The sequence below is a fragment of the Camellia sinensis genome, chromosome 4, assembly GCF_055761805.1.
Source record: "Camellia sinensis isolate YWXY chromosome 4, ASM5576180v1, whole genome shotgun sequence".
In the NCBI taxonomy this organism is placed as follows: domain Eukaryota; kingdom Viridiplantae; phylum Streptophyta; class Magnoliopsida; order Ericales; family Theaceae; genus Camellia; species Camellia sinensis.
This window is the reverse complement of record NC_138964.1, coordinates 193,582,251-193,598,176: the sequence shown is the minus strand read 5'-3', so window position 1 is coordinate 193,598,176 and position 15,926 is coordinate 193,582,251. Positions and strand designations below refer to the sequence as shown.

General features: G+C 31.8%; 1 protein-coding gene across 1 annotated transcript; it reads left to right on the top strand.

The window, feature by feature from the left end:
• Positions 1-353: 353 nt before the first annotated feature.
• Positions 354-2,964, top strand: LOC114280054 (uncharacterized). The gene is made up of 5 exons (XM_028222372.2): positions 354-713; positions 797-1,059; positions 1,151-1,244; positions 1,683-1,794; positions 2,436-2,964. Exons 1-5 carry the CDS (start codon positions 578-580, stop codon positions 2,641-2,643), a joined length of 813 nt encoding a protein of 270 aa, XP_028078173.2. The 5' UTR covers positions 354-577; the 3' UTR covers positions 2,644-2,964.
• The last annotated feature ends 12,962 nt before the right edge of the window (positions 2,965-15,926 follow it).

The following is a 15,926-nucleotide window of genomic DNA, read 5'->3' as shown; positions in this document are numbered from 1 at the left end:
ACTTACCATAAATTGGCATAACGAAAAATATCGTAATAAAATCACAAACTTTTGTTACATAAACAACAAAATTTTAGATATTTTGTTACACTTTGTGATAAGATAATTAATTTTATGATTAATGTTAAAAAAATTTATAATAATGTTATACTAATTTGTAGTAAGATCATATGATATGATTGGGTTTAATACATAGATTTAAGAAAAAATTTGAAAAAAAAAAAAATAAAAAATATGCAAAATATAATTATATTTTACACATATTTCACATTTTATTTTTTCACTTTTTTCAAATCGGTTCCCAAGCTCACAAACAAAACCTGGTTCAAAAAAAAAAAGTTCACAGAGAGATAGAGTGAGTGATTAAAAGAGGCAAATTCTAGAAGCTTACACGTTGTTCCCATAGATTCAGACAGCGACGAGCACAGCACACACAGCTCCTCCGCCCACCACCACCACCACCACCACCACCAAGCTTTTTTACGAGATCGATTTTCACGGCATTTGATTTGTCTGTCAAGTATCATCACCGATCTCAATCTCTCTCTCTCTCTCTCTCATAATCAACAGTCACAAGATGCGAAGCATGGCGAGCTCCGCCTCCTCCCGAGGCATCGCCGCCATTGTCGGCGTCGGCCCCAACCTCGGCCGCTCCATAGCCCGCAAGTTCGCTCACGAAGGCTACACCGTTGCCATCCTCGCCCGCGACCTAGGCAACTCCCTCTCCCTTTCGTCTCCTCTCCTCTCTCTTTTTACTCTCTCTCTCTCCTCATTGAATTAGTACTGATTTTTACAGGCAGATTATCAAGATTCGCTGACGAAATCGCTAGAGAAGAGAAAGCGCAAGTGTTCGCAATCCGAATCGACTGCTCCGATTCTCGGAGCATAAGAGAGGCATTCGAAGGTGTTCTATCCCTAGGGTTTGTTGAAGTTTTAGTCTACAATGCGTACCAGCCAGTCTCTTCTTGCCACCCTTCCAACTTCGCCGACATTCGCCTCGACGCCTTCGAGAAATCCATCGCCGTCTCCTCCGTCGGCGCCTTCCACTGCTCCCAACAGGTGAATTTCTTCGCTTTTCCCCCCCCCCCTCCCTCTCTCTCTCCCTCTCTCTCCTCCGCAGTTGATTTTGGTTGAATTTGATTGGTGGAAGGTACTGCCTGGCATGGTGGATAGAGGAAGAGGCACAATTCTCTTCACTGGATGTTCAGCTTCTCTCAACGGCATTGCTGGTTACTCCGAATTATGTAATTTCATTTTCATTCATTCAAAATCATATGGTTTGAATTATGGATTTTTTTTATGGGCAAAAATTAATAGTCATTAGTTGTTAGATTAGTATTTGGGGGTGTTGAACCACTTTTTGTCTCTTATTTCATTCATTACTAAGGACGCATGCTAATTAAGTCATTAGTTGCTAGATTAATATTTGGGGGTGTTCAACCACTTCTTGTCTGCTATTTCATTCACTATTAAGAACGCATGCTAGTTGTTTGCATAGAGAATGAAAAATATGAACGGAATATGAATAAAATATAATTATATTATATTTTTATTTATTTATTTATTTTTATATAAATTCATAATTAAAACAGAGTCGGTATGTCAAATACATATTTTTATATATATATATATATATATTTTTTTTAAAATGTTAAATTGTGATTGTTGTTCGCGACGTGAAGGTTGTGGGAAGTTTGCGTTGAGAGGTTTGGCGCAATGCTTGGCGAGAGAGTTTCAGCCGATGGGAGTACACGTGGCTCATGTTATCATTGACGGTATCGTCGGCTCGCCCAGGTTTGTCCCTTTGCAACTTTTTTTGTCTTCTGAATTTTCTATAAATCATATCCGCATGACTCAGAGATTCCCTCAATGTCAAATCTCACTTCTCTTTTTTTTTTTTTTTTTTTTTTTTTTTTCATTTTTTTCTTTGCTCTTTTGGAACTCCAAAGATAAATAGAACCTAACATGTTAAACGTGTTGAGAGAGGTGATTACACAGACTAGAGGTGATTCAGGTCCTTAGTTTTATTCACATCAATAATTTTATAAGCTAATAAAATAGAAACAGGTCGAAAACAAGGACATAAAATGGTGGTGAGATAATTTGTCCCATTTCATATATTCGTTTTAAATCTTGTTAATTTGTAGAAAAAATTTTATTGACATAAACAATTTTATAAATTAATAAAATATAAAGAGACATAGGAAAGTAGTACATAATAGTGTAGGTGATCGTGATTCTTCACTACCAGCTTAGCTGATTAAAACCCTAGTTTTGTCTAAAAAATTACTATTTACTCTATAAGCCAAATTTCACATTTGCACGTAGGTGTAGCTTATATATATATATATATATAGTATAAATCAGGGATAGCCCAAGAAATGATTTAGCTAATAAATTGAGAGGTGGAGGTGGATAATGTGGAATTGTTTCAGGGCACTGTCGACATCGCAGCAAAGATTGTTGGTTGGGCCTCACCACCAAAACCACCACCAACAGCAGCAGCAGCAACAGAACGGTGGAGGGGATGGGTCAATGGACCCAGACGCGCTGGCTCAGACCTACTGGCACTTGCACACTCAAGACCGGACTGCTTGGACCCAAGAGATCGACCTTCGTCCTTCGAATTCAGGATTTTTCTAAAGTTCTTTACATAATTATTAATTAATGAATTAGTACTTGCAAAAACTCTCCATATTAAGTTTGGATTGAGATAATTAAGGAAATAGGTGTGTGATAGGCTTCAGAAGAAAAGTGTGAATGGTTTCAAGTGTAAATCTTAATGTTAAGACTAGCTAGTTATGTGTGTTGTGTGTAGGGTGGTAATTGAGTGTTGTTTTTTATTTGAAAGTGTGCGTATCTATTGAGACCCACTTAGGTTCTCTAGAAATCAAGGATATATTTATGAGAATAATTTTTGAAGACGGTAATATTATATACTCAAAAGTTTATTTAAAATCATAATTATGTGATTCAGATTCATTTTTTATATAAATTTTAAAAATACACTAGTTAAATTTTAATCATATTAATCTGTTCATTATAATTTTATTAATACTAATTTTTTTTATGATAAGTCGAGTTTTCTTTTCGGAGACTCTGAGATTGATGAAGATTGGTCTTTGAAGAATCATTTTCAACTTCAGGAGACATATTCAGCAAGTACTAATAGGGGGGAAGAGAGGTCTAGCGGGGGTTGCATGGATGGTAATGAATTTCGTGTCCCAATTAAGGACACACAAGGTTGGTGTACTTTGTTTCCTTTTTACATTTTTGTTACAATAATATTATATACTTAAAAAAATTATTTAAAAAAAAAATGTATAAGGGGAGTCCATATTTGGTTGATTTTAAGTTTATATAATATATATTTTATTTCGAGATAAAATTTAAAATATATTTTTATGATTCAACATTTAAAAAAGTTTCAACCAACACCATACCTTCCTTAGGGCTTAATCCCAAGAAGGTTGTGGGTTCAATTTGTCTTGGAGGGATTGAATTCCTTTGTCAAGAAAAAAAATATTTTCTTCCATAAGTATTAATGTAACAACAAACATTTGCTAATAAAAAAAAAAAAAAAAAAAGCATTTAAAAAAGTTTCTTTCACAAAAATCTAAGCACATAAGGAACCTTTTAATGGTGGGACTCCTGCCGTTTTCTTTATCCCTAAGTTTTTATGTTTTTAATGGTGGTAATATTATATTTTAAAAACTTTTATCTAAAAGTATTAATATGTGTTCTAAATTTAATTTATATATAAATTCCATAATATATCATTGGAATTTCAAATTTTCATATACGTTGAATCATTTTTCTGATACAACTTTTGAGTAGTTAAACTTATATTCTGATGTTAGACTGTATAGCAATTTAAGGTGTTTTTTTTAAAGAGAGTTTATGGATTTTTAGGTTGTAGTACTCGTATTGTCGAGTTGGTATATAACTTAAAGTTTATCTCAAGATTTAAATCACCAAAAGAAATCACTAAAAATTTATCTTGTCATTAACCTGAGAACTTTAAAATTTGTTGAGGTGTGTGTGCACATATTGATTAAGAAAACCGGCTATCAAAAAAAAAAAAAAAAAACCAATGATTGTGAATTTCACATGTCGTATGATGGGCTTGTCTAGGTTCTCTATATTTGTCTCCTAATTAGTACAAATTCTTACGATCATGTGTAAGAAGTTATCACTCACTAATTATTATTATTATTATTATTATTTTTTTTTTGGGGGGGGGGAGACAATTACATTGAAGTGGCGTCGTCAAAATTAATTATGTATTAATAAAAAAAATATAATTTTAATTAGGAAATTTTTTTAGTAAATCTCAATTTTAAGATTTATGTTCCATCTAATTTATATTCTTCTTTAGTATTTCATTAGGTCTTATTTAGTTTAATCACTACGCCAAAACAGGGTATTAATGACGATTTTCGTTACCGTCGTTAAAGATACTATTAACGGCGGTAGCGAAACCGCTGTTAATATCGCCATTAATGTATCTTTAAAGGCGATTTCGTTACCGCCGTTTAAAAAACCGCCGCTAAAGTATCTTTAACGGCAGTAATGAAATCGTCGTTAAAAAAACTGTCACTAAAGCCCTCTTTTAACGGCGGTAACGAAACCACCGCTAAAGCCCTCTCATTACCGCCGTTAATGACGGCGGTCTTTACCGACGGAGCTCCGGCGTGTGGTGACCACGCGCGGCCAGAGATTGAATATGACCATCTACAATAAAGCAAAAGTAATGTTTAAATATTTATTTAGGAAATATATTTCATATAGAGTGGCTGTGGTGTAGTGGTTGGTGTGCATGAATTAAAGGTCACGGCCCCAAAGCTTGGGGGGTGCAAGAAGAGAGAATTATTTTTAAAAAAATTTGAACCTATTTACGAAGGTAAAGAACCGCCATTTTTGGTCCTATATTACTACCGTTTTTGATCGACTTTTAACAACGATAATTTACCATTTTACGACGGTTGTACCTTTTCTGACACCCGTATAAACGGCGGTCCTAAATTACAGCCGTTAAAGACTTTAACGGCAGTTTCATATCCTTTAACGGTGGTAAAAAACCGCCGCTAAAGCCCAATTTTGACGTAGTGAATATGACCAAATCAACCTTCTAACTTTCTGCGCATGTTTCTTTTTTTGAAATTATACACACATAACAACAATTCTTTATTCTATGAAGAAAATATCTCCCTTATTTCATGGAGATAATGTCTCATCATTTTAAGAAAAGGGCCGTGCTACATCCCCTAATTTGGGGAGCCCTAATCCCCCGAAAATTGAGACCAAGGCAAAAAAAAAAAAAAAAAAAAAAAATTTCCCCAAAACGACGTCGTTTTGGGGATTAGGGGGATTAGGGGGGGCTTTTTTAGGGCTCCAAATCATTTCCCTTAAGAAAAATCTCCTCGTTCTAGGTAGAAAATCTCTCCCTTATTCCATGAAGAAAAACTCTCCCCCATTGTAGGGGAAAAAATCTCACTTGTTCCTCACAAAAAAATCTCTCACATTCTCAAAATTCTAAATTATCTACTTTTTAAAAATCTCTCACTAAATGTTGATGTGAACTATCATATTATGAATGCATATTAATAAATAACATCTCTTCATGGAACCATACACACACTCAATGTTACATGAACTTGTGAACATTTACATTAGGTGCAATTACCTATTTCTATTACAAAATTAATGTGAGCATTCACATTTCTATGTACACTATGTTTGTCCTAGTATGATTACTATAACCTTTGAAAAAATAAAATACATACAAAAGTACAATGTGAATGTTTACAATAAATAATAAACATATAACTAACTTTCAAAAAAATAAAACTCATATCAAAATACAATATGAATATTTACAGTTTTCAATTAACATACAACCCTTAAAAGGCTACATTCATACCAATTTGAACATCACTACAACATGGAATCATAAAATAAAATTGAAAAAAATAAAAACGACTATTTTAATTGTTTAACCAACAAACATAGTAACAAAAATGACAAACATACAACTAACTTTTAAAAAAATAAAATTTATACCACAATACAATATGAATGTTCACAGTTTACAATTAGCATATAATTAGCCTTACAAAAAAAATTAAAATCATATCAATGTAAACATTCACACTGTGACGTAAAAACATAAAACAAAATTTTAAAAATAAAAATTAACTATTTCGATTGTTCAATGGCAATAAAAATGATTGCTCAATCAAAAAGCATAGTAACAATTAATATACAACAAATCATCAAACAATATATAAAAAATATCAAATAGTTCATATGTATTGATGCACATATTTAGAAAAATATGTATATAATCAACTCTGGCATAATACCAGCGAATAAACTGTACAATATCGATGACTAAACAAGCCGATGAAGAGATTACAATTTATGTATAATAATGGCAAAAAAACGATTGTTCATTATCGATTTACCATCATTTCTGTTGCGAGTTCATCATCATCTCTATTATTGGTCTACATGTATAATTAACCTTCTCTTTCAAATGTTCTTCCATGATAGGACCTTATTGTAAAATAATAGTGCATAAAGATATTTGATCATGTGAATCCCTCACATAAAGGCAAAGAAAATGCTAATAATAATAATCTTCTATATTTATATACAGTATTTTATATATATCATAAATGAAATATATCTAATAATAATTTTCTCTATCTTAGATATATATGATATAATATATATATATATATATATTATAATAAAAGTTTATAAGGGTAAAATAGTCCATATAAGACTTCTAAAATGAGAAAAATGGCCTATTGAAATATAAGTTTAAATGTATGGAATTAAGTGAAACACAATAATACTTTATGAATTTATTGGGTTATAAGTCCTTTACATAAGATTTATAAATAAATCTCTCTTTTAATTATTAATATTTATAATATTTCTTACTTTTTTTGTAATTATTTTTCTTAACATCCACTGTCAGGTTATTTTTCCTTTTTTCTTTTTCTATTTAAATCAGAAAATAAAGAAAATGGTTGGAAATTTTGAAAAAAAAAAAAAACAACACAAAAAATTAGTGTAACATGTATGAATTAATTTCATACATTTTAATTCTTTTACACTCCTTAATATTATTTAATGTAATTATTTCAAAATTATAAGAGATCTATTTTTTTCAATTTTCAAAAAAAAAATCAATATAATTTATTAAAAATCATTTGGCACGCATTCATGGTGAAAAGTTATTAGACAGATCAAATGTTTAAGAAACATTAAGACTCTGTTTGTTTGTGCTTTTGAAATATGATTTTACATAGTGATTTCAGAATGGTGTTTGGAACATGTTTTCAAAACACGATTCCAAAACTCTGCAAAGTTCTCTGCACAGCTGCGCTTTTTAGATTTTTTTTTTTCAAAATTTTGCCTTACGGGACGTCCAGCCGGTTGACCGGAATAGTAAAATTTTTTTTTTCAATTGATTTATATAATTGAAAAAAATATTTTCTGAAATTTTTAAAATTTTTTACGTGCTTTAAAATAATTGAGTTGTATGTTTAGTTATGAGTTGTAAATTTTTGTATTACATATCAAATGTCACATCAACAATTTCCCACTCAAATCAAAATTCTTTTCAAAACTATTTTCAAAAATCTTTACTAAATAAATTTTTCACACTCAAATCATAATTTCACAACACACAAACTCAAAATACAACTCATACTCTAAAATCACATTTACAAAACTCTACCAAACACTACCTAAAATGTTCTTACTTCTAACCAATCATCGACTGTCATGTCTCATGATCACAAGTAGCAATAGAAATTAATAAAGGGACATTTACACACAAGTTTTAATTTATAAGCTTATATTTCATTAAGTTCTAATTAAGATTTTTTTTTTACCTTCAAATCTTATTAAATTTTTAATAGTCAAAAATAATGATTGCTCATCCTTTATGATTATCTATAAAGGAACATGATAATTTGATATTTAATTTGAGTTTCAAAATTTTAAAATTGAAAAAATTAAAAAAAAAAAATTACCTGCAAAAAATGAAAACTAAAATTTATAAAAAAAAATTGAAAAAATTGAATAATTTTTTTGTGTAAAACTAAAAATTTTGTGTCTATAAAAGAGCTTGATGACGGAACATTAGTGTGCAAAACTGGAAAAAAAAAAAAAAAAAAAAAAAAACTTTAAACATGAAAAAATTAATGATATTCTCAGTTTTAAAATTATAAAAAAGTGATAATATTACCAGTTTTATTAAATAGTTGAATCAAACTAATAAGTAGAAAGGCAAAAATATTTAATTTCATGTTCTGTTTTTTCATCAATTAATGAAATAATTATCTGAAATATTACTATATAAAATTAATAATATTCTTAATTTTAAAAATTTTAAAAAAAACTAATAAATTTTTTAATTTTACCAAATAAAATTTATTAATTTAAAATTTTTTAGATAAAATTTAAATTACTATAGCATTTATAAATAAAATTTTTAAATAATCAACATATTAATGAATCATATCTTATTTACCGATTGCATTTGATTTGAGACACTATAACGCCGTGTCCGTAGATCACGAAATGACTTCTCCATTCATGACGCCGTCATGACTGACGCCTCTCGGACGAAGTCTAGTCTCAGAAGATTGATATGACGTAACGTGAAGAAAACAAAACAAAAGGCTGTCCCACCCTCCCTCCAAAATCAGACGGGAGGGTGCTGTTAGATCCGTAAAAATTTATTACGGTCTCGTTTTGATAATTTAAATATTTTAATATATAAAATTTATCTAGTATTATATGTCTGTAAAAAATTACGTTGATTAAATATCGATAGTTATCTCATCGGATCAGTTTTCTATCAACTGTTTATTTTTTTACCATCTATTTTTTTAAACAAAATTGATTTGATCACATAGCTATCAACGTCTGATCAACGTGATTTTTTTACAGGCATGCAATACTCAATGAATTCTACATATTTAACGGTTTGAGTTATCGAAATGAGACTCATAATAGACCCCCATGGCCCAACTACACCTTCCAATTTGATTTGGGACGGGAGGAAAGCTAGACTCTTCTCATAAACCTTTTGTTTGGAAAAGTTTTTTTCTTTTTTGGATTAAAATTTATAAAAATATAAAATATATTAAAATAATTAATAAGATAAAATATTATATCAAATTCATAATTATTTTATATTTTCTCTCACAAATATCACATCTAACTATAAAAAAATCCAACCACCTTTCTAAACACAAATATTTTAATTTACTCTATTAAAATAGCCAACTTCACAGCCGAGGCATACAATTCTTCACCTTTTTTCCTGTATATAAGATTTAAATCATTTTGATGATGACCATCAAAATTTTCATTAAATATCTAACTTATTGCAAAAATCTTCTTTAACTAATTTTGGTATAATAATAAATAATTAAGGACTTGTTTAGTTTGTTTTTCAAAAAAAATTTTGAAAAAAATTCTCTACAAACAAATTTTCAAGAGTAATTAAACCAAACAAATTTTTTTAAAAAAAATCTCAAAATTTTCAAAATTTTGTTTGGTTACCTACTTTCTAAATCACACTCTTTCTCATACACATCAAATCAATCACTTTTTTTAAAACTCTCTCCCCAAAATAATTTTTCAAAATTATTTCTGTAAAAAGGTAAACCAAATAAATTTTCGTACTTTTTATCTCAAAAACTATTTTACAAACACAAACCAAACACACCCTAAATAACTCATCTCCAATCTTTCATCATTTAACAATTTCATCAAATCAAACTGAGAAAAAAAATTACTAAGTGAAAGATTTGATTCTTTTTTATTTGATAAAAAATTTACTTCCCTCTTAACATGTCTAAACTCTAATTTGATACCAAATTAATGAACGTCTGTTGACTGATTGAAATTATCATGAATAGTTAATTCATCGCCCCACTGTCATCTCCCGTCCATACCATAGGTCCATAGCCAATCACACCACCACACTACCATCATTGTATAAAGACGAGATATACAAGGAATATTAAGGATTGGTTTGGGAAGTGGATTGGTTTTTTAATTTTTCAACAATGATAGAGATCCTCTTTGTGGAGGACCCCTACAACTCTCTTTGTGATCCACACCATTCATGATATGGACCCCACACATCATGAATGGTGTAGATCAGTAAGGAGGTTGTGGGGGTCCTCCACAAAGGGGGTCCTCCACAAAGGGGGTCTGACTCATTTTTCTTAATTTTTTTGGCTATTTTAATGTGGGTTAAAAGTTTAGTTTGAAAAGGATTTTTTGACTTTTTTGACTTTTAAGGAGTTCATTTTGTTTAAAAATTAAAATTAAAAGAGTTCACTTGTTTTAAGGGATTTTTATTGATAAATCTCATTTAATAGTGTTTTAACTTAAGAAGTCTATGGAGAAAATTTATACTCCACTTAGTCCCATATATTTATAATTTTATTTCATAAAGTCATTTTTCTTATTTTACACTACTTTTTTAGACCATTATATCCTTATATTTAATATTGTTATATATTACACAGGAAAAAATAAACACTATCATTATGTTTTGGTAGTTCCCATGTTGGTTGTCTTGCAGTTTCAATGTCGTTGTGAATTGATATGTTATGTGATTCTTGCTTCTGTTAGGGTTTCTCTTATGTTTGAAGAAGACGAATATAGTGCTCTGCTCGATTACATTGTCTTAAGGTTAGTATGTAATGGATGCATGTCATTTGTGATTGAATTTATATGAAGGATTGTATGCTCTGTTTTTTACTTTCAACTTCATTTGTTAGTATTGATAGACATGCAAGTTTTATTTAGTTGTATAAAGTTATGGGTTTTGGCTAGTTATGTGGGTGAGTTATGGTTCTGTTTTTTTAATGTGTTGAATATTCACATCGCATTAAGAATGTGAATATATATGGATGATTGTATGATTTGTTTCTTGCTTTCAACATCATTATCTAGATTAGATTTTGGATGGTTGTATGGGGATATGGGTTTTGACTGGTCATGTGTTTGAGTTATATCTCTGTTTTTTGAATGTAGTGAATATTCATATTACATGAACAATGTGAATGTTCATAAAGTGTTCGGTTTTGTTATTATGTAATGGATGAATGTCATTTGTGATTGGATTTATATGAAGGATTATATGCTCTGTTTTGTGCTTCCAACTTCATTTTCTAGAATTGATGGACATACAAGTTTTATTTGGTTGTATGGGGTTATGGGTTTTGGCTGGTTATGTGGTTGAGTAATGGCTTTATTTTTTTAATGTGGTGAAAATTCACATCGTATTAAGAATGTGAATGTATATTAATGATTGTATGATTTGTTTTTTGCTTTCAACATCATTATCTAGATTAGATTTTGGTTGGTTGTATGGGGATATGGGTTTTGACTGGTCATGTGTTTGAGCTATGTCTCCGTTTTTTGAATGTGGTGAATATTTACATCGCATGAACAATGTGAATGTTCATAAAGTGTTTGGTTTTGGGGTTAGATACGCAAATTATAGACTTAGCATTTTTTTTTTTTTTTTGCATGATGTTCATATACAATTGTTATAAACCTTTTTGCAGTGCTTGTGTGTTCATAATGTGGTTGTTCACTTCTTTGTTTTTATGTCTTTGCAATAGATGGATACTTGTATGTTGTTGGTGTACTCATATGAGGGCAGGACTACTGTAATAAATGTGGGGCAAGTAGTGTCTTATACATGTTTCGTGGAGTGTGTATGTGTGTGTGAAAAATGGAGCGAATTATCTGTTAATTGTGTTTCATTGTTCAATCGGCTACTTGGGATTAATAGGTGTAATTTGGGCAATGATGATGAGTTTCAAAGTATGTTATTACTTGCTAAATCAATGGGAGTTCAACACATAGAGGTTGTCGTTGAGTTGAAAAGTGAAGTTGGTCAATCTAGTACCTCTGGTTCGCTGCAAGTAGGGGGTGAGGATGAAATGGATGCACTTCAGAGATTTTGCCACCATAAGGAGAAAAAATTGTTGTCAGCCCCTTAGGCCAATGGTATTACACACGTGGGACAACGATTTGTAAGAGGTGCTGAAGAATTTCGTAATGTTTTATGTAAATATGCAATCCAATGTGGGTTCCAATTTAAATATGTCAAAAATGAGAGAGCGAAGGTTACTGTGGTATGTGCGAAGCGTGAGGATAAGGGTTGCCTGTGGGCTATACATTGTAGAGCATAATCAGCAAATGGATTTTTCTGTATTAAGAGGTTGAGTAATGTACATAGATGTGGCACGAATGTCTGGACGTCAAAAAATCCGAGAGTCAGTTCTGATTTGGTATTGACTATTATCTTTGAAATTATAAGGAATAAGCCATTAACTCACCCATGTGACGTGGTCGGTATTTTAAAGCGGGACTATGGGTTGGATGTAAGTTACTATATTGTGTGGTTGGGTGTGGAGAAAGCAAGAGGAGTCATTCATAGGGATCACTCATTATCTTTTGATGAGTTGCGATGGTATTCGGATGCCGTGATACGTTACAATCTAGAAAGTTATGTTAATATTGACTACGACTCGAGCACTCAAAAGTTTAGCCCTTTTTTGTATCATTTACTACGTGTATTTCGGGGTTTAATTTTTGTCGACAGTTCTTATTCCTTGATGGGATGTTTTTGAAAAGAATGTGTAAAGGTTAACTACTTGCCACAATGGCGAAAGATGAGAACAACGGTTAGTATTTATTGGTTTTCAACTGATGTAAATATTTACATTACATTACATTCCATTCATGTCAGAATGTGAATATTGTCATTGATGTCACTAAATAACAAGTTAAATAATAAGATGTTATTATTTACAACATGCCTACAAGAATTTACATGTAAGCAAAACAGAGTAATAGATTATTGACATGATGTAAATGTTCACAGTACGTGCTTGATTCATGTTTTTAATTTAACACTTTGTTGTTAATATTCACATTGGAATATTGTGTTCATGTGTTCAATGTTGTTGTGTTGTATTTGTCGTAGGTTTATTTCCTGTAACATTTGCGATTATTGATTCAGAGACCACGGCCAATTGGTCATGGTTCTTGCACAAGCTTGGGAAGGTTGTTAATATTAGGCGACAAATTATGTTCATTTCTGATCGTAATATTGGGCTGTTAGAAGCGATGTCGAAGGTATTCCCATTAGCTCACCACGGTTATTGTTTATAACACTTAAAGAATAATTTAAGGGACTGGATGAAGGGTATTGATAATCAATTTAGGGACCACTTGGTTAGTAATTTGGGTAATTGTGCATATGAGCCAACTGTGGTGGGCTTTCATAAAAAAACTTGAGAAATTAAAGGAGGAGGGTAAGCAACGAGCACATAATTTCTTGAAAGAATTGGTACCTGAGCACTGGGCAAATTCATATTTCAGGTAGGTTTATACGCTTGATGTATATTTGATGTGAAATTTCATATTCAGGTCGAGAAAATTCATTTCAATTATTGTGTAATGTTGTTATACTTTGTAGAGGCATGCGTTATGGGGAGATGACATCCAATGCAGCGGAGTCGTTTAATAATTGGATCAAAGAAGCACGTAATCTTCCTATCACTCGGACAGTGGACACTATTCGTACTCAGTTGATGCGGAAATGTCGAAGCGGCGGGACCAAGCGAACAATTCAAATACTATTTATGTGAACATTCACATCAACATTGTGCATAAACAAACCAATAGTCTAGTTGTTACCAAACATGTGCTTGTGAAAATGAATGTCGAATCCTCCAAAGTTGGGTTGACCAACTCTTGTAGTTCGAGTAGTATTTCGCCATATGCATCTATTATCTGCACAAACAGAGGGGAAGCAGTACATTATTTCTAGTGTCTATACAGTGTGTCTGTATGTATGTATGTTTTGTATAAATTTGCGAGTGTCATAAGTTGTTATGTATTGATTCTTCCTTGGTGATGTGTATGATGTCATCAAAATACACGTTTCTAAACTTTGAGTCCGCTCGCCACACAAGCAACCTGTGCATTGCAATACTAAAAAATGTGAATGTTAACATTACACAATTATAAAATGATCTAATCCATTACGTACAAATGTTAAGTTTCACATCATCATTAAAATAAATGCAATCTCAATATGTATAATCACTTACTTGTTATCGCCATTCTTGTGCAAATTTTGGACCTTTTGCTTGTTGGGTTTGCTCATGTTGGCTCAAGCCTTCATTTTGTTGGTCAATGTTAACTTCTTAGATTTTGTTAGGTGCTTTGTTTATGGCAGTTTGGCCACATCTTGTACAATGTGGACTGTATGGGATTGGTTTTCAGCTCCATTTTTCTCTTTCTTTTAGCCAGGCAGGTCAGGGTTTTGAAAGTCAGCTAAGCGGTGCTCTCTCCGTACCTTCTGCTTGATATGTTTCACCCTAGATAGTGGACTGATAATGCCTTTTAGTGGTACAATAGGATGCTTCTTAAGGCTGTCATGAATCTTTTGTGCTTCGGTTTGCGTAATAATATAGACGGACTGATCATCGTAAAGGTCTTGAAGAATTATTTTTCCGCATTCTAGGTTGATGATCAATTTTATCAACTGCTCAATTTCTGAATCTTTCCGCTCTATGCAATTCTTGATCTCCATGTTCACATTGGATGGGCCCCTATTGGTCGAATAATTTGACTTCAAATATAGTGATCACTCTTGTTCTTAACTCCCATGATTCTTCTAAGTGCTTGTATTTTGCTTCCCATTGTCGTACGAGACTCCAAGCTTTTTGATTTTCTTCTATAAGCATATCCACAATGTCCAGTTCACTTGGTCGTACTATGATATCATCTCTCTCAGCATTGGGGTTATTAAAGCTAGTGTTGATGTCATCATTAACATCATTTAGGTCAACTGCATCTCCAGAAATTCCATCGTTGTTGTCACTGCCTTCATTGTCTTTGCTTTCATCGTTGTTGCTTTCATCTTGTTTGGGTGTTGTACTCGACGAATCCTCATGTTAGGATCCACTATCAAATTGTCATTATAGTACATCTTTGCTTCTGTTGGAGATACCATTAACTCGTCGCCATATACCTGGAATTGGAAACATTGTGTCAGTATGTGAATGTTCACAACATTTTGGAGTGTACTTTTACCTCATTTAAACTAAGCTTCGGCAAAGATATGGACTTGATGTTGGTATGTAAAACTATGAGGTCCCACTTCACACACCGAGGAATGACATTGGGTTTGCGGGGTTATAAGATGGTTGTGTGCTCACACAACCAGTACTGAAACAAATAACAAACATCAATGTTGATTTCAGAAAAATTAACACATGCATGAATGTTCATATCAGTAAACACTGTTGACAGTGTTTGCATTAGCAACACACTGATGTGAATGTTCACATCAGTGTGTACTAATGTAAATTTTTACATCAATACACACTGTTGTAAATGTTCCTATCATTACAAACTGATGTAGAAGTTCACACTAGTGTTCATTGAAATGAATGTTTATGTCAATATAAATTGATGTACATGTTCGCATCATTGATGTCAACCTTGACATCATTGCCTACCAATGTGTGTGCTACATTTGTCTTGGTGCTAACATGAGCAAAACACTGGTGTCAATGTTTACATTAGATTATTTTATTGTGAATGTTCCCACCATTGCATACTGTTGTGAACATTCACATCAGTTTGTAATGATGCCAAACTGATGTGTGTGCTACATTTGTACATTTATTTGCTACATTTGAATGTCATGATGCCAAACTAGTGTCAATGTTTACATTAGATCATACTGTTGTGTGTGCTACATTTGTACATTTGTTTGTACACACTGATGTGAATGTTCACACCAGTGTGTACTGATGTGAATTTTTACATCAGTACACACTGTTGTGAAT

Coding starts and splice junctions, on each gene's coding strand:
- LOC114280054 (XM_028222372.2), top strand. CDS start 578: ATGCGAAGCATGGCGAGCTCCGCCTCCTCCCGAGGCATCGCCGCCATT. Junction 1,060..1,150: donor CCTTCCACTGCTCCCAACAG/GTGAATTTCTTC, acceptor GATTGGTGGAAG/GTACTGCCTGGCATGGTGGA. Junction 1,245..1,682: donor TGCTGGTTACTCCGAATTAT/GTAATTTCATTT, acceptor CGCGACGTGAAG/GTTGTGGGAAGTTTGCGTTG.